Source organism: Xenopus tropicalis, chromosome 2 (genome assembly GCF_000004195.4).
Source record: "Xenopus tropicalis strain Nigerian chromosome 2, UCB_Xtro_10.0, whole genome shotgun sequence".
NCBI classification, from domain to species: Eukaryota; Metazoa; Chordata; class Amphibia; order Anura; family Pipidae; genus Xenopus; species Xenopus tropicalis.
The window spans coordinates 132,446,327-132,472,082 of NC_030678.2; the positions used below are offsets into that span (position 1 = coordinate 132,446,327).

Below are 25,756 nucleotides of genomic sequence, written 5' to 3' on the forward strand. Positions count from 1 at the left end.
AATGAATCTAACTAAACAGAGAGAAGGGCAAGGTGAAAACATAGTGCTGCTTAATATAGAACTATGGGCTAGATAAAAAAAACACATTCTGATGTTATGCATTCCCTCTTAGGAATGTTCATGTAGGAGATTTATATTGCTGAAAGCAAAGTAATTAGTAGTCATCCTCAGCATACACAAATTAGTCTTAATAACGAAGACACAGCTATGTCATATTCTAAATACTGGCTGCAAGGCTGGAGGTTTTTCTTAGATAAAGTTAATAAATCTAAATACCATTCAGAAGTCTGGTTTATATCAGGATGACTTTTTTTTTGCTTCACCAACAAATGCATTTTATGGGATAAGGATAAAACTAATAACTTAAAACATGACAGAATCTTACTTCTAAAGTCTTCTCAGATTCTTCTTCTGGATTTATTTAAACTGCAGGAGAGTATGTAAGGTTTAAATGTATTTGCTTGTTTGTTTAAATTAAGGGGCTCTCATTTCTAAATCTGGAATGCATGCTGGTTACAGAGCACAAATGTTAGCACTGGGCCTGGAACTGCCTGGAACTCTGTGTTACCAGCAGGATTACATCAGGAAATCTAGTTACATAATCTTTTATAAATGGTGTCAATCCCAGCATCAAAGTGCTGATTATGAGAAGACTACTGCTGATGCTTTGTAAAGGCTAAACTGCAATGTATGTATTGTATTTAATGTATTCTTTCTGTACATTGAACGGCAGTGTATGTCTCTCAAGTGGCCTTTTAAATGCTAGTAGGCAATGATGCCAAACAGCCGAAAGCATGTGTTTCTAAACACTAAGGGGCACATTTACTAATCCAAGAACGTCCGAAAAGCATCCGAATGCGTTTTTTTCGTAATGATCGGTATTTTGCGACTTTTTCGCGAATTGTCGCAAATTTTTCAAGCGCTCAATACAAAAAAGTCACAGCAATTCGCGAAAGTCGTAATGGCTATGAAAAAGTCGCAACAATTCGCGAAAGTCGTAATGGCTATGAAAAAGTCGCGACAATTCACGAAATTTGTAATGGCTATGAAAAAGTTGCGACAATTCGCGCAAGTCGTAATGGTTCCGAAAACGTCCCGACAATTTACAAAAAAGTTGTAACGCCGACGAAAAAAATCGCAAAAAATACGAAAAAGTCGCAAAATTTCGTTTTTCAATCCGAATTTTTCTCATTCGGATTCATGGATTAGTAAATCAGCCCCTAGAAATCCAAAGCCACTTTCAGATTAAATACCAAAAAGGCTTCACTAATTAATACAAAAAGTATGGAGATAAGGTGGCAGATGGATAACATGTACTGACAGAAACAAGCATTTTATTGAAAGTAGAATGTGTTAGATGGCACAGGCTAGGGGTATTTGGCAGAGGTTCAGCTGAATATTGGACAAAGATTCCAATACATAACTATTTTTTGCCTTGTGGATTACAATCTTGCGTAAACTTCAAGATGAACAATCGGTATCTTCCCATTGCTGGTAATTAAGCACATAGCTGTTGACACTGTACCATTTCCAGTTTAAGGGTCATAATATTATATATGTCATGTTAGTAAGAAACAGCAACCAATCAAATGTTTTATTTTAAAAAGGTAACCAGTAAATACTGCTTTTGTTTAATGGATGTGATGTCACCAGAAACGACAAATTTGCTTAAATAAAAATTTCTAAATGATTATAAATAAACCACACTATACCAATAGTTGCTTGCATGAAACACTTACTTTAGGGGAACAATTACTGTATGCCACTGAAGCTGCTGGTGGCTTCCATGTAAATTGGCTGCCCTGAGACTAGAGCCTAAAGCAAGTACTCTGCCTGCTGACATCAGTTCTAATATTATTACCTAAAATTAAACAGCACAAACAAACAGGTACATCAGCATATGTTTGGACTGGAAATCTTTGGGCATTCCACTAACTCCTGCGTTGCTTTCCCATAAGTTTAAGGGAAACTTGCACAATGCAAGAAAAGTATTTTTTAGGCTTTTTAGAAAGAACAAAAAACTGCACATTTCTCATGTGGACAAATTGAGAAGTGTTTTTGAATTTTCGTAAATCTGACCTTAAGATTCACTTTCTGGCTACTGTGGCCAAAATAGTCCCAGGTAAATCACTATGTTATACAGGAAGCATAGTCATTGGCAGGCAGTTTGTGTCTTGGCTACCTGTCAGTTAATTGTATTTGGCCACATGTTTGTTTGAAATGCTTGAGGAGCACGGCAGTGAATACCCCAGTCCCCATGCTGTCTAATGACCCGATGACAAGTTTGTAGGATTACCTGCAGGCTGTCCAAGATGACTCTGAGAGACTGAACTTGTCTGCGAACTGCTCCTGAGAAACGCTCATAAGTAGATGCATCATAATCACTCATCCTAATTTCCTTCAACCTGGAAGAAATGGTTTGGAACTAGGTGTTTGTACATGAAAGAAACCAGGCTTATTTTCAGGTTAACATTCCATGCAGATTTAAAGAGTAATGTAACACTGTTAAGAGTTAAAAAATGCAAAAACATCTATTTTCCCATGGAAGGCAAGTAGTGTGGCTTGATCCTACTCAGAAACTGGAATGAAGGAATGCTTTAAACAATATAATGCTGGGGTTTAATGGAGAATAAATGAGTGATAAACCCTATATACAGATTGGATATATTCTCCATTTAAGCCAGCTTAGCTGGATGAAACCTCTGTTCCCTGAGCTCAGAGAGCTCCTGCAGCTAAACACCTGTGTTATTTTAAGTACGTTCTTATCTAGTCAATTCATTCTGCTTCACCTGAAACATTACACATCTGCTCAAACCCACTGCCCAAAACAGAGAAACACTCTGTCCCCATTAGCTTTAGTGTGGAGTAATAATCTTATGGGTATTTTTTCAGTATTGGACAAACATCTTATTACAGTGCTAACCCTGAGTATCATTTACTAAATAGCATCTCATAATCAGGATTTAAGGATACAATACATTTGAATATCAAGTAGTGATTTGTTACATTTAGGAAACTACAGTTTATTGTCCATGTTTAACAGAAATTTCTCACTTCTAGCTAAATAATATAGTCCTTCTCATCAAATGTATATCATGTTCACAAAAGTTTCTTAAAAATATGTTTTATTATCAGTACAAATTGCCTGTATGCTCTCCAAAAAACCTCAGGTTTTGCCCCTTTACATTATATCTGAATGTGTCACATGGTATGATTTAATCACTGTGTATGTACATGGAGAATTTCAGCTCCTTGCACACAGCACTTGAATATAAACATGCAGATAATTTAACAGTAGTCCCTAATATATATATCTTATTAGAATATATGCTTTGCATAAGATATGCTTTAAGTGCAACTGTTTCCACTCACAAATGGAGTAATAAGCCTTCCTGGAAAGTCTCAAGTGTTTGTGTGAATCAGGGATATGTGAGCTACGTGAACCAAAGTGTGGCCTAAAAATCTGATGGTTTCAGGGTTATTTTTTGTGGATTTTTTATTTGGAACAAATAACCTTTATTTGGAGCTGAATTTATTATATGATCATTTTTTAGTGAATAGACACACCAAAGAATATATTTTTGCAATTGGACTTCACTGTTTATTGTTTAGAGTTTTTGAATTATTTACCAAAAAACTATAAATCTGTAGGGCTTATCTTTCATTTATTTCATTAATATTTCATTTTATTTTTCATTTGGCTCCTCTCCTATTCATATTCCAGTTTCTCATTCAAACCACTGCCTGGATGCTAAGATAAACAAGACCCTAGCAGATAGCTGATGAAATCCCAATCTGGAGCGCTACAGAAAAAAGGTAAATAATTTTGGTAATTGAAATACCACAAAAAATTAAAAAAAGTGAAAACCAGTTGCAAATTTTCTCTGAATACCAATGTCAAATTAAAGCTTAATTAAAAGGTTAACAACCCCTTTAATGTTAAATTTTAGATACATAACTCCATTTTGTAGAACTGTCCCCTCACACGTATGTTTACCTTTCAATCAGGTATATTTAAGAAGCAACTACCCCAAACAAATCATGTTTAAACCACTACACATTTCAAGCAGACCTCCACATATATTCCTTTTAATCAATGTGAACATATATATTTCTGTAGGGCACCACACGTTCCTGTATCATATAATATGTAAAGCAGTTATCTTTAATACTAACAAACTTTTAGAAATGACAGCAGTAGTGCTTCTAATGTTGTGTAATCCATTGAAACTGGGTGGGGGTTCCAAATGTATTATATGCCAAACAATTCTGGTTCAAATTCAGTACAATGAGGTATTTTGATAGAGGTAATTATCATAAGATAAGTAGAATCTGGCCCATTAATTGAGAAGTCATTGCATTTGGGAATGCTAATTTCATATTTTTGTGAAATGAATCCCAAGGGCAACACATTTAGAAAGCCAAGTCTTTTGGATATACAAGCTATATATTTTTCAAGTAAATCCCTTTATTACCATGCCTAACAGAACTAGAGTGTTTGGAGAGGGGGGTATTTTTGTCACTCTCGTTTAGAAGGGATTTCAGATTGCAAATTCCTCTTTTTTCCAATGGCGTCGAGGATTAAACGGTTTGAGACACTCTGGATTTGAGTGAATACCGGCCAGATAGATTTACTTAAAGAAATCACCCAGGATAAGGTTTCAAGCAGTAATAAGATAAATGCAGTTAATGAAACAACTTAGCTGGCAAAATCTACAGCTTAATTTGATCCATGGGATCTCCAGTTATCCCAGTGGCAATTCTAGATCTAGTCACTATTATCCTTTCCTAGACCAGAATTCCTCCACTCCACTGGCAAGTAGGGTGTGATAAGGCATTTTTTAACATTCGGACATTCACCTCAACATCAGCCATTTCCCCTGCACTGGCTAAAGAGTAGGGTCAGCATTGAAAGGTGACTACTAAAAAAGCGTACCTACCAACAAGGTTGTTCCAAAGGACCTATATAATAATAACAATAATGCTCCCTTTATCTTGGCAGCAATGAAATAAGTCTTCACTCACAGTTATTCAGAGTTAAAGGTAGCATTTAACTGATTAACCGCAGCAGGATTAATGTTAAGTGGTCCTTTAAGCCAAATTAAAATGGCCAGAACCACTAAGTTTGCTTTGGAAGTGCTTCTAGTGTGACAAGGAAAAAGTGGAAGCCTAACAGTCCGCAATACATTTATAAATTCCAACGGAATACTATTACAACACCTTTAAACAAGGAAATTAAGTCTGCTCTTACACAAAATACATATCCCATTGTTCTTAGTCTGTACAATACCAGTCTTATTGTATTCATTCATAAGCAGTTAAAACACATATCCCATCTAGGAAGTTATGAATAAGATCAATATGGCAATTGGACAGATCTGAATATCACAGTACCATAGAGAGGCAACTACATAGCTATTGTTTTAAGAGAGAAATTATTCTCAGCAATGTTTCCCCGTACAAATGATTATCTTGCTTTATTTATACCAGAGATACGTTAGAACATTACCTTTGTTTAAAAGCTTTTTCAGCCATTTCTCTTGCAGCTCGTTTTACTTCCTCAGGCACGGCATCTTTTTCAGCCTGTGATACCTGGTACACTGTGTGTCCTGCATCCAGACGATAAGGGCCACCCTTCCCACCAAGGCCTGCAGTGTCTCTGCCTCCTGAAAAATTATAGGCAACAATATGTAACGTCCATGAATTTCCCTTTTTATTCATACAGCTCAATGAGCATGCGGATGTGGGCAGAAAGTTAGTGAAGTGTTGCTGAGTTTAGTATCTTGATAATAAATGTATAATGCAGGGCTAGACAGCGATCCAGTGATTAAAATCAGACATTGTGAGAAATTTATAAAGAAGAATAAAAAAAATTGTCCTTTCCTAAAGGAGAACAAAAGGTATAATTACTGGTGGGTGCTAAAATATTAGGACCCCACCCCCCAATAATTATAATGGCTTAACTGACACCCCAGGCCAGTGCTTCTGTTTGTTAAAAGCTGCACTGGTCCCAGGTGTGCTACTACCATGAGGCAAGGTGAGAACACTGCTGATGACAGTACCCCACAAGTGACCAGAGGTGGCAAAAACTCAGTTCTGGTAACTTTAAGAGCCCAAATTCCAGTTTTAATTTGAAATTTACTACTACTACTAGTGCAGAAGATGCAATTTTGCTTTCTGCACTAGCGATGCAGCCCCCTTCCCTCTGATCCTCGGCGAAGCTCCAGAAGAGTAAGCGCGGGCTTTTTTACTCTACTGGACAAGCCCAGACCCTAAGTAAAGAAGACAGAAGAAGAAGAAAACTGTGGCAAGTGAGTTTCTACAGAAATACCCCAGGCTGGTGCAGTTTCTGCTACCAGGAGTACTGGCCTGGGCAGGGTCGGACTGGGCCGCCGGGACACCGGGAAAAATCCCGGTGGGCCCCAGCGGCCCAGTCCGACCTTTGCCGGTGCTCCCCCTACTGACTGTTCCTCCCCTGACGTGTTCAATTTATACACGCTCGGGGAGGACGTTGTGTGGGGGCCCTGCGGGGGGGTTAGGGGGGCCCCTGGGGGGGTAGGGGACACGGCTGGCAGGGGCACCTGCAGGGCCCCTGGGTCCTGCACCCCCCAGTCCGACTCTGGGCCTGGGGTACCAGGTAAGTGAATATAACCACAGAGAGATGCAGAAAAATTGTATATATAATATAAAACTATTCCTAGTTTCAGATCACTTAAGTCACTAAGGGGTACTAGAATAAATTTTGCTATTTTAACTGCTACAGTCTTTTACTGCCACATTGGGAAAACTATTGCACTTACCAGTGCCACCAGCCCACATGTTGCCACCAACGTGGGGCACGTTATCGGGATCCGTCTTTCCATGCTTTGGAGAACTTACATCTAATCCACTTTCCTGCTGCACTGTTATCTGTATATAAAACAAACAAGGGAAATGCAAAGGTTTCCAGCAGAAAAGGCAAACTACTGACATGTTAACCAACATTATACATTATAAATGCCTATATCATTTCTCTGTTTTTCAGTAGATATTATATAAAAATGTATGTTTTGCACTAAATTTTTTTGTAACATATTTTTTATTGCATATTTCAGGAACAAATGACATTGTTTACAAGTACTCACAGAAAAATGTTTTCTAACAATCTGTTGTGGTACAATAAAAGGATTTCTGTACAAATAAAAGGAAATAATAACATTGCATATAATTAAACAATGCTTGATTTATGTATAATGTTTACCCTGAAGCCCCTTATATAAAGCATAAGTTCTCCAACTACATATATTAACTGGTAATAATGGGTAGAGGAGCTCTGAAAGCGCCACATTCAATCAAATCTATACTTTTTGTGGCTATATCTCTCATTCTAGCTTCCGATGGCTGGTTACAGAAGATGCAGTAGTCTGACATCTAACAGAATTGCCATAATGGATTTTATAAGGTTACCATGCTCCCACATAATATGACTCAAGTTACCTGTTTCCACACAGCCCCTTCAACATATTGGCTTATATTTTTTATGAAAGTATCTAGCACTACAATTGTGTTCACTGGAATTTCTATAAAGTCACTGTCTTGCTCCTCTGCTTTCACTATAATCTCTGAGCAGCAACATTCTGTCTCCTCTCTAATTTCACTGAAACTGCCACATAAGCACTCTTATTTTTGACACTTCTTCCACTGGAATGCCAAAGAAAGTACTGCCATTCCTAACACTGTAGTAAATTCCATGCAGAAATGTTATTTTCAGCCCAATCCTCATTAAAATCCATAGGTAATAACGTGTTCTGAATGTTATCTGCAATTGAACAACCTTGGTGGCCTTTATTATTACTGTGGTATTTCTAACACTAAAAATAAAGTCCTGCAATTACAAAAGGAGAAACAAACCCGAGCATCAGCCATGATTTTTTACGCTTAAAAGCTCTTTCAAAAACTGAGGCACCCCCAAGACTACACTTAATTAGAAATCACCTGCATTTACTATCATTCTTTATTCAACTAATTCTAAAAGTCAGAGAAAGAAGACTCATGCAAGCATTAGCAAGCAGGAGAGAACAAACACCATATTGTGAGCTTGTACAAGATTAGCATCTTCTGTTGCCTCTGTAATTTATGTTTTGCTGTTAAGATGAAGACTAAACAATTTTTTGGTTATTTTATAGTTATGGCAAAGTGTGCTTTGTATTAAAGGAGAAGGAAAGGTAAAAACTAAAAAAAGTAAGCTTTATCAAAAAGGTAAATACTGCCATAAGCACTCACAGAAACCTGCACTGAGTTCTCTTTCAAAAGAAACAGGATTTCTTGTCTCTTTGTTTTCCTGTGCCAGCTTCTGTGCAGCTCTCTCCTCTCCTGCTCTCCCCTCCCTCAAGAATGCTAAGAACTCCCTTCCCCCCTTAGGAATGTGTGATCTGAGCCAATCAGCAGGAAGCTTCCTCATAGTCTTACAAACTGAGCATGTACACTGGTTTTGGTGAAGGGCCGATGCATTATGGGAACTTTCTTTACAGAGCTTTACAGAGAGTTTTTTTTTATGGGGAGACTTAAGGGCACTATTGAGAGAACTGAAGGTATGTCTGCAGCTTGAGATTAACTCTTTATTAGTCTTTCCTTCTCCTTTAAATCTGCAAAAGGGGTGGATTTTGGAACCTATGGAAAGCAACTATCGCTTGTTTGAATAAATGTAGACATAAAAAGGAATGTATGTTTTTTGCACACAATAACCTGTGTTCATTCAATTTCCATCAATATGAAGAGGGTTGTGCAGGTACATGCCAACTTAAAGGTCCCCGTACACGAGATCGCCAAGCGAGCGGATCTTCCCCCGATATCCCCACCTACGGGTGGGCGATATCGGGGGCCTTGAAGTTAAAAAAAAAAATAATCCGATCGTTTGGCCCTGGGGCCAAACGACTGGATTATGTAGGCGGCAATGGGGCAGTCGGTTCGGGGACCACATCAACGAGCCGATGCGCCCCCCGATCCGACTGAATCTTTTAAATTTAGGCCAGATATCGGTCGGTCAGCCCGCTCGTTTCTGCCCCTACACGGGCAGATAAGCTGCCGAGTCGGTCCAAGGGACCGATATCGGCAGCTTCTATCGGCCCGTGTACTCGCGCGACTTCCCAGAGTAACAACCTTTAATGAAAATACATTCTGCCTATTCTTTCAATTTTAAACATCTATATTTTACAATTTTTCCATTATAAAACGCTGATTTAAAATGTGGCTTTTAACTGAACTTCTTTCCTCTTCTCCATTTATAAACAGGGCTATTTGTTTTGAGCTCCCTATCTACCTTTTGAACAAACAAAGCCTAAAGGTGGCATACACGCACTGATATTATCATACCAAAGTTTGTTTCCTGCGATAATCAGTGTGTGTATAATGGGAAATGAGGCAATCAATATCGGTAAAAAGCCTTGGATGCTGGTTGCCTTGTCGATTAGGCAGGACTGAAGATTTTTATTGGGCATCTTTAAAGGTGCCCGAACATTGCAATGCTAAATCTTCAGATAGGGGTAAATAATTCCTTTGTTTTTACCCGCATATCTGACAATTCAGCTCTTAACATTAGTAGAGAGGACTAACAATCTTTCCTATGGCCAATGGTTTTGGGAAAGATCATAATTGTAGCGTGTACTTAAGCTATGCCTTTGATCAACTCATTATAAGGGGCTGCTCAGTAGACTGGCAATTAGTTATACAGTATCAGAGCTTCATCTGCTCTTTGTGGCCAAGAAGTGCTAAAGTGCTTAGTGCAAAAAAAATAGCAAAAACAATAGTTTTTCTCCTAAATGAAACATAGAACAAGCCCTATTCATTGAGCTCATGTTGAAAAGGAGGGGGGGGGGGGTAAAACTGGCTGAATTGATTTACAACCTTTACATTTTCTGTTCACAATTTTATTTTTCAAAAATCTGAATAAGCAAATTTGGGTTCAGATTCAATTCAGTATTCGGCTGAACCTTTTGTGGAGGGTTTGGTATTTAGCTCCATCCAAACATAATAGAATATGTGCAACCCTATTTTTCCAGCAGTTACAATAGCTTAAGCAAACATCATCACAACATTCTAATGAACTAGCCACCAGAATAGCTGCAGTTAAAATTCTATGTGGTTCTATGAGAGTGCCAAATCCCTACAGCCCCCCCAACAAATTTGTGGTAGTACGAGCATCACCATAATAAACAAATGCAAACAGCAAAGAACATTCATAATAAAAAAAAAAAACCACCACTAATCAGTATATGTCCTACTTTTAGGAAAATCCTAAAAAATCAATAATTTATAACTATATGTGATCCTTCTTTATAATTGCATTCTGTTAAATACATAAAAAAAAATGTACAGCTTTATGTAAAAACACAAGTCACTGCTATAGCAATTAATGTCAATGTGTTATTACTGTGGGAAACTGCTCATGCATAATATGAAATGAAAACAGAATATGACATCATGGGAATGTTAATTAAGGCTTTAGCCTCTGGACATGTGGGCATTAGTTATGTAAGGACAATGCAGTTTGTCTGAAACCATCTATGTGTGGAGTCCCCCTGTCCATCTTGTCTATATATAAACTGTAACTCATGTTATGCAATCATTATAATTTATTCAAACATTACTGTCCTGATGGTTTTTTTTATCCCTCATTAAGGAATTTGCTGATGGAGAGACTGCTATTGCAGGACATCTGTGGAAACTATTCAATGAATACCCACAGCCTTGCTGCAATTTTAATTGACCATTTTCTTTACTTCCTTGAAAATAGAAAGGAGAATTGACAGACATTTATATTATGATGTGATATTGACAAAGCACTGGTACACACATTTAGATTGAATGACCACCCTTTACACAATTTAATCGAACAAATACTTAAATGAAATGTTAATACTAAAATGTTAAGTCTGTTTCCTGCTTTGTGTACTTACAGTAGAGTCAGCACTAGTATTACAGCAGTACCTGCATTCATTGGTGATATTCTATTGGGGCTTCCTATTGGTGGCTGGGCAGATTTTAAGGGCTGTGGCACACATTGGGGGTCATTTATCAACACTGGGCATGGCAACCAATCAAATTGCTGCATTCATTCTTCTACCTGCACTTGGCTGAAGAAAAAACAATCACTGATTGGTTGCTATGGGTTACTGCCCATGGGCCAATCTGTCCGGTGTTGATAAATGGGCCCCACTGTGTGCAGCCTTTGGTGGTATAAAAGTACTGCTGCTCCCCATCATTCACTTTCATGGAAAGAACCAAATGTTCCTAATCCAAGATAATAGCACTACAGGGCAATTAGCAGCTTATCACCATCACAAGTAGTGGCAATCCAACTGCCAGATGTGCCTTAGCCCTAAGGGTGCAGGCAGAAGGGGAGAGATTTTGGGTTGCTTGTCCCCCAAGATTCCACCCAGTAATAAACAATGTATGCTTTTGCTACCAGGTATTGTGGTTTTCATCTGAATTGCATGTTTTTGGGCAGTTCTTGGGAACTTGCAAGCCCCACATAACACAGATAACCTCAAAACAGGGCTTTTTTATGAACACAGCCTCAGATTAATGTCTCACAGTGCAGCTGCAACTGCCTGTGAAGCAGCAAAATGCGTTTTTCTGAATTGCGTATTTCAGAATAGGAATGGTGTTAGTATTGGTATTAGTATATGATTAGATTTTTCACTGGAAATGGTTTTCTTAGGTAAGAGGTGATAAAAAAAAGGGGGGGCAAAAGCTAAAAGTACACAAGGGGCTTTATTTGCAAGTGCTCAGAGAAGTTGGGGTCAAGCAAACTTCACTGCCGTCACATGAAAATTGCTATTTGTTAAAAGTACTTGTATCTAAAGCCCCTTGCATATAGCTGTACTTGGTACTGCTGTTTCTTCCTTGCGAAATGTGCACATTGTGCCTATTGTTTCAGGGAGCCCTGGAGGTACGGCCACCCTTAAAAGCAATGGTAGCTCCAGGGTTTCTACAGTGGCATGCATTAACTTACACGCAAGGAATCAGGCACAGATTGTCAGCACAACTGCATTTGTATCACATCGGAATGTGACTTACACTTTGCACACTGAGCTTGCAATTGTAAATGACCTTTGTTATCCTGTCGCTATTGGCGCATACCAATTTGTATATTTTTGCTCTCAAGTTTAGATTGTTTAAGTGATGTTTTATACATTTACTGAAACCTTTTTTAAAGTTACGTTGCTGAAAAAGATCAAATGGTCAGTAGATAATAAGGGGGCATATAAAACAAGTCAAGACAGGTCACTGTCTAAAAATATATGTGCATCTTTGACACCTACATACAAAGTGCACTTGGCAGCAGCTTCCCAGTGAGTGGATGTATACACGTATTATATTGCAGCTGCTGCTTGCTGTACACAAAAGATTTTACAAGCAATCTTTCATGATCTCCCTCTCTAGACTGCAACAGATTCCTGGCCACCCACAAAGACAGCTAAACATAGTGAGAGTGAGCATGATGCTAATTACATAACAGCAGGCTCTGGATTATAGAACGCATGCTAGCTACTGCTCCTTGGTAGACACGCAGGAATATAGCATGCTGTCTCGCAATTATTATACAGTGATTTTATCCCTACAAAGTGGAAACACATACATCTTGTAACTAACACTGTAGAAACAAGCAGCTGTTAAAGGAACAGTAACACCAAAAAATGAAAGTGTTCTAAAGTAATTGAAATATAATGTACTGTTGCTCTGCAATGGTAAAACTGGGGTGTTTGCTTCAGGAACACTACTATAGTTTATATAAATACGCTGCTGTGTAGCCATGGGGGCAGCCATTCAAGCTGGAAAAAAGGAGAAAAGGCACAGGTTACATAGCAGATAACAGATAAGACACCATTGTATTCTACAGGGTTTATCTAGCTGCTATATAACCTGTGCCTTTTCTTCTTTTGAATGGCTGCCCCCATGGCTACACAGCAGGGTTTATATAAACTCTATTAATGTTTCTGAAGCAAAACACACAACTTTTACCAGTGCAGGGCCGCTGTACACTATAGTTTAATTTCTTTAAAATATATATATTTTTTGGTGTTACTGTTCCTTTAAGTTTAGGTCTTTAGCACAAATAACAAATACACTGTAAATATATGTTGTTTATACTGGTGGACTCACAGGTATCCATAAGTTACATGAAAAATAAATGTACAAAATTATTTAAAAAGAAAAATAAAATCACCAAATGCATAATCAAGGGTTGGCTGAGCTATATTCATTTAAAGGCCAATCCATTATCATAACAGCGTGGTTTTGTGGGCATAGAAATGTCTTTTTTTGTGTACAGGTATATATCTATTATCCAAAATGATTGAGACCTAGGGTTTTTTCAGATAAGGGGTCTTCTTGTAATTTGGATTTCCATACCTTACATGATTTTTTTTTTAGTAGATTTAAACATTAAATAAACCGAATAGGATTGTATTATATATTATATCTTATATAATTAATTGGTTAGGATCAAGTACAACTACGAATACTGTAAACTCTTTATTACCCTGTAAAGGGTAATAATTTTTAAATCTTTGAATTATTTGATTAAAATGGAATCTATGGGAGATGGCCTTTTATGCAATTTAGAACTTTCTGGATAATGGATTCCTGTATCTGCATTCATACCTTGGCTAAACGGAGACAGCAGTGTAACAGTACTGCAAAAACAGGTCAATGGCAGTATTCTGCCTAAATCTGTAAGTTGTAGCTTATGAGAAGAAAAATATGTCTTTCTTGAGCAATACCTTTAGATGCAAATATCCAGAGAAGAAAAATGGGTGCAATCTTTGCTTATATTCCTTTTATAATACATTGATATATGCCCCTCTAACCCTCAAAACGACTGTGTTTTTTGTAGACTGCCATATAATTCTCAGGGAGAGATCTCTGAATTATAAACTGATGTTGCTCTGGAAAATTCCTTATACTTACTACTGCTTCCCAGATGTTCTGCTTTCAATAGGACAGTCCCTTTTTAGACCGAAAAAAACAAGTGTAGCTTACTGAAAAGGGAGTGTAGTTTGGGGTAGATAAAAGAAGTAAATGGACAAAGTGGGGTGTGGCAATACAAAGGATATGTATTTACAAATATGAGCCTTTATGTACCCACTGCCATTTGCCATATGTTTTTTTCACCACATTATAATCTGCAGAAAACTATAATGGGTCATTTACCAGGAGCAATAGCCGCTGAGGTCGCACAAAATTTGAAGCAATGCTTGCAATAAAAAATTCCAGGTACTTTACTTGTGTCTAAAGCTGCTATTTGTACTACTGCATAGTTACGCTTCGTGCCCACCTCCTCTTGAGAACCTTGCGCAATGTGCCTACTAATGCAAAAATGGTGGTAACTATTCCAGCAAACTTGCACCTAGACAATCTGGTGCAGACATCATTTTGAAGGCAAGCCCAAAGGAACTGAAGTAGCAGCTGGAAGGGGAATCTCAGTCTATCTATGGCATGCTTTATAGCTGCTTCTTTTCAGTGGCTCAAGTCCTGGAAGTGATATAACCATATCTATTTTCTTCCTGCCAACAACAGAATCAAGTCTAATTATAACAATAATGGGTTTTATAAGAGTACATTGGGCAACATCAAGGATTGTTCATCTGTTATTTTTCATTAAGATTGGTCTAATTCATTAGATGCTTGTGCACTATAACGAGTTACACTAGATTTGCAGCACAGGAAGCAATGTCAGACACAGCCAATAGGAGTTAAGTCTGCTGCCAGTACTATGTGTGACATCATATAAGGAAGTAGAAAAGCAACTGTAGAGTTCACAGGGGGTCACTGACCCCCCAACCACCAGCACAAGGTCTGTGTAGAAGTGAAGAATCAGCAAAGGGATGATTCTGAGGTGAATATCTACTTAGCTGCACATTTTTGTTAACTATGTATATGGCAGAGATTGTTCTATTAATGTGAACTGTTAGATGTGTGCATGTTGTACAAAGGTGAACAACGCCTTTAAGAGTGAGCTTTACCACTATTACTTTACCTTTATGTTATGAAGTAAAAAAGTAACAAAATTCAGACCACATCTACTAACCAATAGCTAGGCAATAATTGCTACCGGCTAATTGGCTGCAGGGCCAGAACTAGGTATAGGAAGAGAAAGCACATGCCTCGGTCGATATGGCAGGGAGGGGGGGGGGGGTGCTAGGACTTTAGTTATGTGCCTGTTCTGCTTATACTGCCCAGATCAAAAGGAACAGGGGAGTCTGCAAGGGATTGGCAGCAGGTAGCTAGCCGGTCAGGTGAAGTAGTATGAGAGATGCAGAGCGGTGAGAATGAGTTGCAAACAAAGGGGGGCGGCTGACACTGGAAGACTGTCTTGGGTACTGTCTCTATTTTCCTGCTATGGGTTCCAAACTTCACAACTGTTATTACATTACCCTCTGAAGAAGTATTACAATATAACTAACAAAATGGTGAAGTGTTGATGGCTTTGGCTTGCAGTGGGCATCAAATAGACAAGTGATGACTGCATGCGATTCTTATATATACTGTAGATCTATAAAGCGGAACTAGAATAACACTAACACACTGACACTCCAGGCTACTGAATGTGTAGAAGAGTGTTAAATTCTTGAATAAACCTATTTATTCTTAAGGCAATCACACTGACTTTCCTCTTAATTAGCACTTAATGAGCTCTGCAGCAAGAGATCTCTATCAATACAAATATTCTTGCAGCTGTACCTCTTACTACACTTCATTAAATTGTATTTTCTATTGAATAATACCAAGGCTCCTCTGTACATTTGTCCAACGTGTTGAACTTTAAGTGTTTTCCAGTTTCAGGAAAAAACCCTGAATGGCTTTCCTTGAGTTACATGAAGATGAATGAATACGTCAGTTATGCCAATGATGAATTCAAATGGTTTCAGCACCTCCTGCTCATGCATTCCACAGAATGGAGGAACGTTTCATGTACTGGGAGATGGAGACATTTTAGAAGAAACTACAAGTATGTGTCTTCAAAGAAGATAACACAAATAACCTACAAAATCCATTTATCAATCAATGCCTTGCAATCATTTCACTCTATGTTATGGTAACCTGAAAGGGAGGAGGGCAAAAAACCCCATAAAGTACCCTGAACTGGGGCCCAGGGGCAAAGAGGTCCCATCACTACATTGAGATGCACACATTTGGCATATAGATAATACAGTTAATCCCTACTTGTCTAGTAACTGATAGCAACCAATCAGCAGATAGCATTTACTAGTCAGCTTTTTGGAAAAAAAACATCTGATTGGTTGCTATAAGGTATTACATGTGGGCAAATGTCAGACTGTATGACATTAGCAACTCTTTGGGCCAGAATTTTTGCACCTGGTCTCAAGGAAAGATTACCCTGATGCATATATAAACATTTCTAAAAACTGTACAGGAAGAATTAAAATGCCATGATAAAATAGGTAAGTAAAGTAAATCTTTAATACATAGACAAAATAAGTTTTGGCAAGGGTCCGCCAGGAGAAGAGGCCAAGCTTCCTCTTGTCTAACTAAAAGCACAATATAAACTTCTGCCTTTGCAAACAATTGGGCTACAGCCTTCTAAAGGTGGCCATACACGGGCCGATTGTAGCTGCCAGAATCGGTCCCTTGGACCGATTCGGCAGCTTATTGGCCCGTGTAGAGGCAGGAACGAGGGGCATGCCCGACCGATATCTGGCCTACAATCGTCCAAATATCGATCGGGCAGGTTAAAAAATTCAGTCGGATCGGGGACCGCATCGGCTCGTTGATGTGGTCCCTGAACTGACTTTGCCTATACCTATCGTTATATTTCGATCATTTGGCCCCAGGGCTAAAAGACCGAATTAGCCTGGATTCTCCTGATATTGCCCACCTGTAAGCCCCAGGGCCAAACGATCGAATTAGCCTACATTCTCCCTGATAGCGCCCACCCGTGTATGGGCACCTTGAGAGAAATGACAAGCATTCACAAATGTCTGATTAAATTGTATACGCATATACATTCTTTCTCTTTTTTGTTTTCAACTAAGGTCCTACTCCTATAGATTAAAGGGTATTCTTTTAATTATAAAAGAGAGGTTTAACTACCATTAGTGCAGACTGCTCAGAGAGGTAACTACCTGTGTGCAGTATGTATGGTTTTTTTTCCAGTGTCTCCTCAGATTTTCATCTACAGACAAACTTGTCATTTAATTACATTTTGATGAAACAGACCCCACTATGGGTATGTCTGAATAACAGAAATTAGATTGTAATCTTTTCTGGGAATGATGTAATGAATGTAAAAGAATATGACTTTTGTATAAGAATAAGAGAACAACACAGACATCTGTTATGCATGAACAAGACCTCCAAAAGTAATGTCTTCTACTGATGGTGAATGCTGGGAGATGTAGTTTATACCAGTGTGAGACAGTAATTTTAAAAAGCATTGTCATTTGACACCCACCTAGGCAAGGTCAGACAATGTTGTTTATTGCTTGAGAACTGGGACATACTTTCCTATAGACAGACTGCATTGTTTCTGCTTGACCACCATTAAACATGAGAGTCTCAGATATCAGCCCAAACTAATAAACGAAATAACAAAAAATGGATTCTGTGTCATGTTGGTCATCATTACTGACCGAGCTATCCAGAGCTTTAAAACTAAAGAAAAAAAAATGTGCATATGTGAGATATTTTGATAGATTAGTATAGGAAGTGCAACAAGTATAGCAAATACTTTGCTGAAAGACATAGAGGGGCATGGAGCATGCAAAAGTTAAGATAAATAGTAAAGCTACTTTGTATAACACAGTGAGCACCTAATGCCCAGGCAGATACTTTGTATTACTAGAACAGGCAGGCATGCAGATTAAGGGGGGAAGTCACATAGTTTACTTTATGTTACACATCTGGGAATGGGCAATCTATGTGCATGACTTATATAAATTCCTGCATGTATGGACACAAGGAAATAGAGTATTACAGCAGCATTCATATATAACAGGGATGTCCAGCCTGTTGCCCTTAAAGCCTGTTCTAAATTCCACTTCTAAATCCATTCTGTAAAGAACTGCATAAATTGATGGCGCTATATAAATAATAATAATAATAATAATAAATCAGGAATAACATTAGATCCCAGAATGCCTCTCTGCCCACTTCTTATATCTCCATCACCCCTCTAATGCCATACAAATATTGTCTTACCATTTTTCAGAATTACAAGCTGGCTTTATGTATTAAGAAAGGAAAGGTCTAGTTAGCCTTTAGTCAATAGTGCCACTTGTCTTCTTGGTGTGATATTGCAGAGTGATAACAGTAAACTGATTCTCATTTTCAATGGAAAACTAATCCACTAAGTCCACCAGCACCACCAAAGCACAATATATCTTGGGCCTCCATCGTTCCACACAGCGACAATCATTTTTGCTGTCCCTTTTCTATGACATAATACTACCCAGGACTGTGGAGTCGGAGTCGAAGGCAATTTGGGTACCTGGAGTCGGAGTCGTCAAAAAATGAACCGACTCCTACTAAATTTAAATGGGAATTAAAAAAAAAAAAAAAAAAAGCAAGTTTAAATGTCCCAATTCACAAACAGTCATAATTAATCACTTCTCTGCTATAAGAATAAAGCCCAATGCAGGCAGTGCATAAACGTTGAGTGACCATGAAGCATGCTTTTCATTGACTGTATGAATGTATAAAATACATTAGCATATTAAAAACAGAGGAATCGGTGGTATCGGAAGTATGCAGTAATTACATACACAATTAGTGTACCCTCAAACTTTCCAGTTCAATTATAAACAGAGCTGTAGGTTCTCAAGGAGTATGGGGAGCTAGTACAGCGCTGCGGAATATGTTGGTGCTTTATAAATAAATGTTAATAATAATAATAAAAAAGCTAAACAGAAGGATGAAGTATATTAATGATTCTTACATTGATTGTCATATGCTTTAGGCTCTTAAAGGTGGCATATGTTTTAATTCACTGCATTTTCTTATGAGTGCATGGTATGTACAGATCATTCATTCAGTAAACACAAGGACTGATGGCATTGACACTTAGCTCATTATTAATCAATGGTTCAACAATGTGAGAATATGTACCTTACACTCTCATTAGGATATTCTTGCTCCAACCAAATCCACATTAAGGAAGTATGCATTGCCCTGAGGGGAACTGGGAAAACATAACTCAAGTGGTTTGGACTAAATTTACTTTAAAAAAAAAAAACCTGAAATAAAAATCTGACCTTTGCCATGCTTATCTCTAAATCAAGATTTCCCTCAGCAATAATGGCTCTTTCGCAGCTCAGCTGTGAAGTCCTAGACAACTTTTGTTCTCCTCTACATTAAACGGCTAATAAAGAAGAAAGGGAAAGTCTGAATGGGCAGCCTAACCCCATAAGCCTGTCATTGTTAAAAATGCCATAAATTCATTAACTGCATGACAAGAAATCCCCTGTATAGTAAGGCAAGCATCTGATAAGAAAGAAGTACAGCTCATGCTAGCCATCAGACAAAACTTAATCTACTCCGTTACATGTGAAATTTGTAGCCATGAGCAACAGGACATGCACACCATTGCAGGGGGTTGTCTCCTGCCTCCATTCCTCAGGTGCAGATCATCTGCCCAGCACAACTTTTAATAAAATATTTTTATTAATGAAATGTCATTTCCCTTGGAATGTCAGTGTGCTTGCCTTTATTCTATTGCATGTAGACTTGAACAGTGGATCGTCTATGAAAGGCTTATAGCTCCCTACAACGACTGCGGCAGAGTTAAAAGTCAGTCAGTGCAGATAGGTTTGGTTGGAATACAGCTATTGAAACATTTTATAGCAAGCATTGTTTTAAAATAAAAAGCAGTTTTAATTAAAAAAACCAAAACTCTACTTTGTAGTCTTTTTGTTAGTTTATAAGTTGCATTTGACAGATAACGTATAATATTCCTATGTTTTTGTGGGGTTACTAGGTACATAGTATTTTATGCATAGCAGTTCTGTCACTGGATAATTATGGCATTTATTGCATTAGCCCTTACTTACCCTGATTCAATACCAGGGCAAAAGATTGCATTCAGATCATTTATTCCATATTGGGTACATTAAAATCTGTCTCCGAGGTCAGAATCCTATTCTGCCCTGCACAGGATGTCTTTACAGAGTCCATGGGGTCCCCAGAAATTAGAAGAGAATGCCCATGTTTAATCACCTTCATGGGTACCTGCATGGTTTTTTATTACCTTCAGTTATACAGCATCTCCCACTTGAAGAATGTTTTTTAGCATAACATTAGGACATACAACTTAAAATATTCTAAAGGACAGTCTACTTAATATATGATAGCTATTGGAAAACAATTAGCCAGCATGTGATAGTTCACATCATTCGAAAAACCTCCATCCACGAAGCAACCTTCACTCTGTCTCAGTTTACTTAAATTAGTATTACTAAAACTGTGACCATAACACCCCTGTCCACCCCAGTATCTAGAAAGCTAAGAGGTACAGGTATCTTGCAGTAGCCTCCTATACATGCAATAAGTATTTCAAAAGAATCTTTGTGATGTTATCTTGGCCCGGGGCCAGTTTCACGCAGAGCTCTTCTATTCACACACAGCAGCCCAGTTAGTAAAAGATTCATGTTTATATTACTGAACACGCAAGGAATCCTGCTCTCCTCTTCTGGTGGTGTTTATTTGGTGGACAAATCTCTGCTACTCTATCATCCATGATATCTTTTCCAGCATGGTACATAATAGATTATATTAGTTCTTAACACAATATTAACAGGTTGTTTTATTACAATGCAAAGAATTGTTCAAGCTTATAGTTCGGTGCTGCTTTTATTCCACCCTATCCCCACTGGAATCTGTTTTTGGGCTATACTTAACTAGATCAATATTAATAATCACAATTATAAACTGCTTTTCTTATAGATATTGTAAATATATCCACTTTTCATGACAAGTGTTAATATCAGTCTTTGCTGGAAATTATTTTGTAGCCTGTTACTATTAAGACCCAGAGGCAAATTATGTGAACTTTGGCCCTGAGCTGTTCTCAACAAACTGGGTAAACAGATAGACTGTGCAAAATCAAAAATATAGTTAGTTAGCCAAAAATCTAATCTATAAAGGTTGGAGTGAGCAGATGTCTAACATAATAGCCAGGACACTACTTCCTCCTTTCAACTCTCTAACCCGTTAGTCAGTCAGCGACTTTATGTGGGCCACATGGGACCTAACTATTCAGTTAGTTTGCTTTTGATCCTTAGCATGCAGGTCCAAATCAAAACAGTTATGTCCCATATGACCTCCCCTCATTGGTTACTGACTTTTAACAGGTTAGAGAGCTAAAAGGAGGAAGTAGTGTTCTGGCTATTATGTTAGTCATCCATTCACTGTTTGTATGAAGAGCAGGCACTCACTAAGCAAATCTTCAGGAAAAATTCTTGATTACAAAGTAACTTTATTGGAGTACCGCCTTTCATAGACACTTAATCACAGGCCTATTTTTTTTAGAAGTGTATTTATCAATGAGTGGAAGTTAGAGTTCAACACTGGATAAACACGTTTCTAAAATTCTCATAGAAATGAATAGAACGTGGGTGAGTGCATTTTTCTGTGGTGAGCTCTAATGTCACACTTTGATAAATCTGCCCCATGTAACACAGTGGACTCAACATTTCTTGGCAAAATGGTCCTTTTATTTCATGTAAAAGTGGCCTCTGCATCTGGAAGCAGAATAGTTCCAGCATTTTCTGTGCTATGATTGATAAAACAGTGGGAAATATATTGCTCCGCCTAATCAATCACAGCACCAGACAGATTATTATATAAGTCATTAAAGCAGTCAGTTTTGGGCCCTGAGCAGCCTTCCCAATTGCCACTATTAGAATGTACAATTGTAGGGACAGTCTTAAGAATCTACTAAAGAATTAAGTGCCTCTAGCTGCTATATTCCCTTTGGTTAAATCAAGATAGCATTTGAGCCCCGAAGCCTGCCTGTCACCATTCTGTGCATGTGCAACAGGGAGCTTTTCATTCACTTCTGAAGGCTATTTTGTCTGACAAAATGTCCTATTGGCCATAACCCTTAGAGATACTCTAGATGAGTGGAGACTTTACTATTTTAGTAAAACTAGAATGTGTGTCTTTGATTTGGCTATTTCTTCAACCTTAATTTCTCTAATGACCTTTGCCTAACCTACTGCTTGACAAAATTGTAGCACTTTGCATAGAAGACAAGAACTTATGACCTCGCCAGATGGCTGTCCCTTTAATACAAACTGTCCTACCAAAATCTTTGGTAAATATGCCACATTGGTCCAATGGTGTGAGGAACCTGAATGAAATATGGCTCTGACACCACTACAGAGATGTTGTTTTTGATTTAAATCCAATCCCTGGCCTAGTTCTGCCAGTGTTATCCTCTAAATCCTACATTGGAGGTTATCACATTCCAGTACAGTCAACTTGTAAGGTGATAACCAAACAGCTAAAATGAACTGGTATTTAGGATGTGTGTTAGGTGTTAGGATCAGCACTGCACAGGGATCTCACATTAAGACTTTTGTCCAGAAAATGGCAATATCAGTACTAATTTTTTCTTTTATATTTACTCCACCTCTGTCCCTTCAATTTTGTTGAACTGCTACTGCCAGCAACCTCCTAAATGGTGATTGTAAGGGGTTTATACAAGCTGTAGTTCAATAATAATAATAAATATAATCTTTCTGCATTGGTGAAAATTCACATCATTTAACCAGTGAATCTCCCCCAATTTTCTAGGAGAACAAGAATGGATTATCGCCAATCGACATATCTCTATATTCTGTATGTTGAACTGAGAAATTTATACAATAGTAAATATGCCCCAAAATAGAAAGTTCTACACTGCCAAGAATATAACACTGAGGTTTTGCTTTTACTTGACTAAGGCCTCTACCTAAACCATAATAAAGAGCCCCAATGATTCCCACTCCACCAAACTTTACAGTACACATTAAGCATTCAGACATATAGACATTTTCTGACTTACACCAAAGTCAGACTAATTGGGCAGACTAGCAGATGATGAAGCATAATTCATTACTTCAGAGAATGCCTTTCCACTGATCAAGAGTCCAGTTCCTACAGTCAGTGCTTGTTTGCACATAAATATGATTTCCCTGATGAACAAAAGTCCGTTGCTGATATTGCTTCCAGAGAAAATTTGGAACTGGTCAGTGTGTATATTAAACAAGATGCTGCAATTTTAGTCAGTTCAGTACAATGTGGTAGTGACAGATGCAGAAAGAAATACTCGGTCATGGATGTAGAGCATTTATCTGATTTTGGCACTCAAAAAACTCATTGTAACGCTAAACCCTCTTAAATACTTGCCAAAATATACAAAATCCAATGTCAAGACTAGTCAGCCAGAATGCTTCTACATACTTGTTCAACATTTAACAGTACATCATGTCTAAGATCACCATATTTATATTGTTTCTATACATAAAAAAGGCATTCTAGTTACAGTTTCTCTTTCAAACTGTAATAAGCTCAACTCAGCTGTATTTGATAAAACATGCAGCTTGCTATGGTTATAAATATAAATAAGGGCATCTTTTAACCAGTGGCAGTCACCAAACCAGTCAGATTGATTGGATGCATACAATTGACCATTAGAAACCTAATGAAAAGTAGGAAATGAATACATATAATTTAATGAACACTTTCGGTATATTTATTAAATTGTAAAAATGTTCAAAATAATTGGTCGACAATGCCCTGAATTAATGGAATGCATTCAAGGTAATAATCAATTAATATCCATAAAGGTGTGCATTTTACTTGGCCATGCAGCTAAATATATGCCATTATTTTACACCACCATTTTTAAGAGGAAATTATTTAAATTTGGTTGGTTCCACAGCCCAGAAGTTTTATAATGCTTAAGGAACCAGCCCATACAATTAAAATAATTGAAATGTACTCCTCAATGTTTGTTTCAATGCCTATGTAGGATCCAGGAGTCAAGAAAAGTGCAACTGACCAGATAAAGGAATATATAGTATACTGAGTATTTTGCACATGATACAGGGAAGCAGAGGGTCTTATTCTCAAGTCCCCATGTAGACATTTGAAGGTATATTTATCAAATAGTGAATTTAGAGCTTGCCACAGTCTACTGGAGTAAAGTTGTGCCACTCTCCATAACTATGTCATTTAAGAAAGGTCTATTTCTCAAAGGGTGAACTTTCAGTTGATACAGTAAATACTCTTTCAAAAATCCATAGTAAATAGTCTCCCTAGAAATGAATGGAGAGTGGTTCAATTTCACGCTAACAGACTGTGGCAAGCTCTAAATATACCCCTTGGCCTAGCACCTCTACGTTCAGTATTATATAAAACAAAGCATTGTGCAGGTATAGGATCTATATCCAGAATGCTTAGGACCTGGGATTTTCACTATAGGGGATTTTTCCATTTGGTGTAACACAATACCCTTAGGGGCATATTTATTATGCTGTGTAAAAGACAGCGAGAAAATTCACCACACATCGCCAGGCTTCGCCGTGTAAAAACGGCGTAAAACCGATGTAAAATCGGCGTAATTTTTTACGCGTTTTTTCTTCCACCGGAACTTTTGAAAAATAACGGCATCATATCCGGCGTAATATACGGCGTCAGACGGCGATCTTTTCCATTTATTTTACACAGCTTTTTACTCAGTTTTTTCGGCGAATTAGTTTTACACACCATAATAAATACGCCCCTTAGTCTGCTAAAAATTATTTAAACGTTAAATAAACCCAAAAGGAATGTTTTTTCTTTTTCATGCTGGGCCTCGCTTTCATCAGGTTCCTGTAGAGAGGCCAGCACACAGCTTATGAACATCAGATGATTTTTCATAATGGTCAATACAAGTAATATTTGCTCTAGTGCACCCTATTACAATTAGAATGCCCTATTACAATTAGAATATAGAAAATATAGTTGTATTCACCTTTAAGTGCTTAAAAGTAAGGAAATCCCTGATCTGTAGAGCTTACAATCTAAATATATCTTTATAAATGGTGGTCATCAGTTATAATACACATGGGTGTACTATTTCTTTAAATGCCACTGTATTTAATAATACTGACAGTTATTAGCCAATAATGCCACTTGTCTAGACAACCTACACAAATTCTTCATTCCGAGGTTAACATCTGCAGGGGGCACTAGTAAATAATCAACCCAGTAAACATTTTACTTGTTTAAAAATTCTTCTATTTCATTACAGTGTCCCTTGGTGTTTCCAGCCTTATGCTTTCTGGGAATAACTGTGGCACTCAACACTGCAGTTATTATTGTTCTTTGTGGAGTTCTTAGGTGACACATTACAAAGTTTGTTAGAAATCAAAATGTCTACACTACAGCCTGGCAAAGTCATCATTACACCAGGCAATTAGCAGCTATTACTGAATAATATGAGATAAAACTTCAGGAAGAAGGAGAAATAAGAATACTAAACTATAAAATCTTCATTACTTGAAAGAACAGTACTACTGAAATATGTTTATATGTATAAATACTTCCAGATATTAATGATGCATGATGTGTTATAACTTAATTTCTTTTACAAGAACAATTTCAGTTGTACTCATGGATAGCTACAGGTGCAGAAAAGCACATTATGCACTATTAAGGTACAGAACAGTGGTTGTCCCTTGCATGCACAATACCAGCATCTGTATTTTAATGTGTATTAATACTTAACATG

General features: G+C 37.7%; 1 protein-coding gene across 3 annotated transcripts in view; it reads right to left on the reverse strand.

Annotated features, from left to right (window-relative positions):
- Positions 1-25,756, reverse strand: part of vwa8 (von Willebrand factor A domain containing 8) — a 196,901-nt gene that overhangs the window by 12,165 nt on the left and 158,980 nt on the right. For all 3 annotated transcript variants that reach the window (XM_012957744.3, XM_031897124.1, XM_031897122.1), the window contains exons 39-41: positions 6,801-6,909; positions 5,510-5,666; positions 2,297-2,405 (exon numbers count right to left, since the gene is read on the reverse strand). In XM_012957744.3, coding sequence (XP_012813198.2) covers positions 2,297-2,405; positions 5,510-5,666; positions 6,801-6,909 — 375 coding nt within the window. The remainder of the gene's footprint in view (positions 1-2,296; positions 2,406-5,509; positions 5,667-6,800; positions 6,910-25,756) is intronic.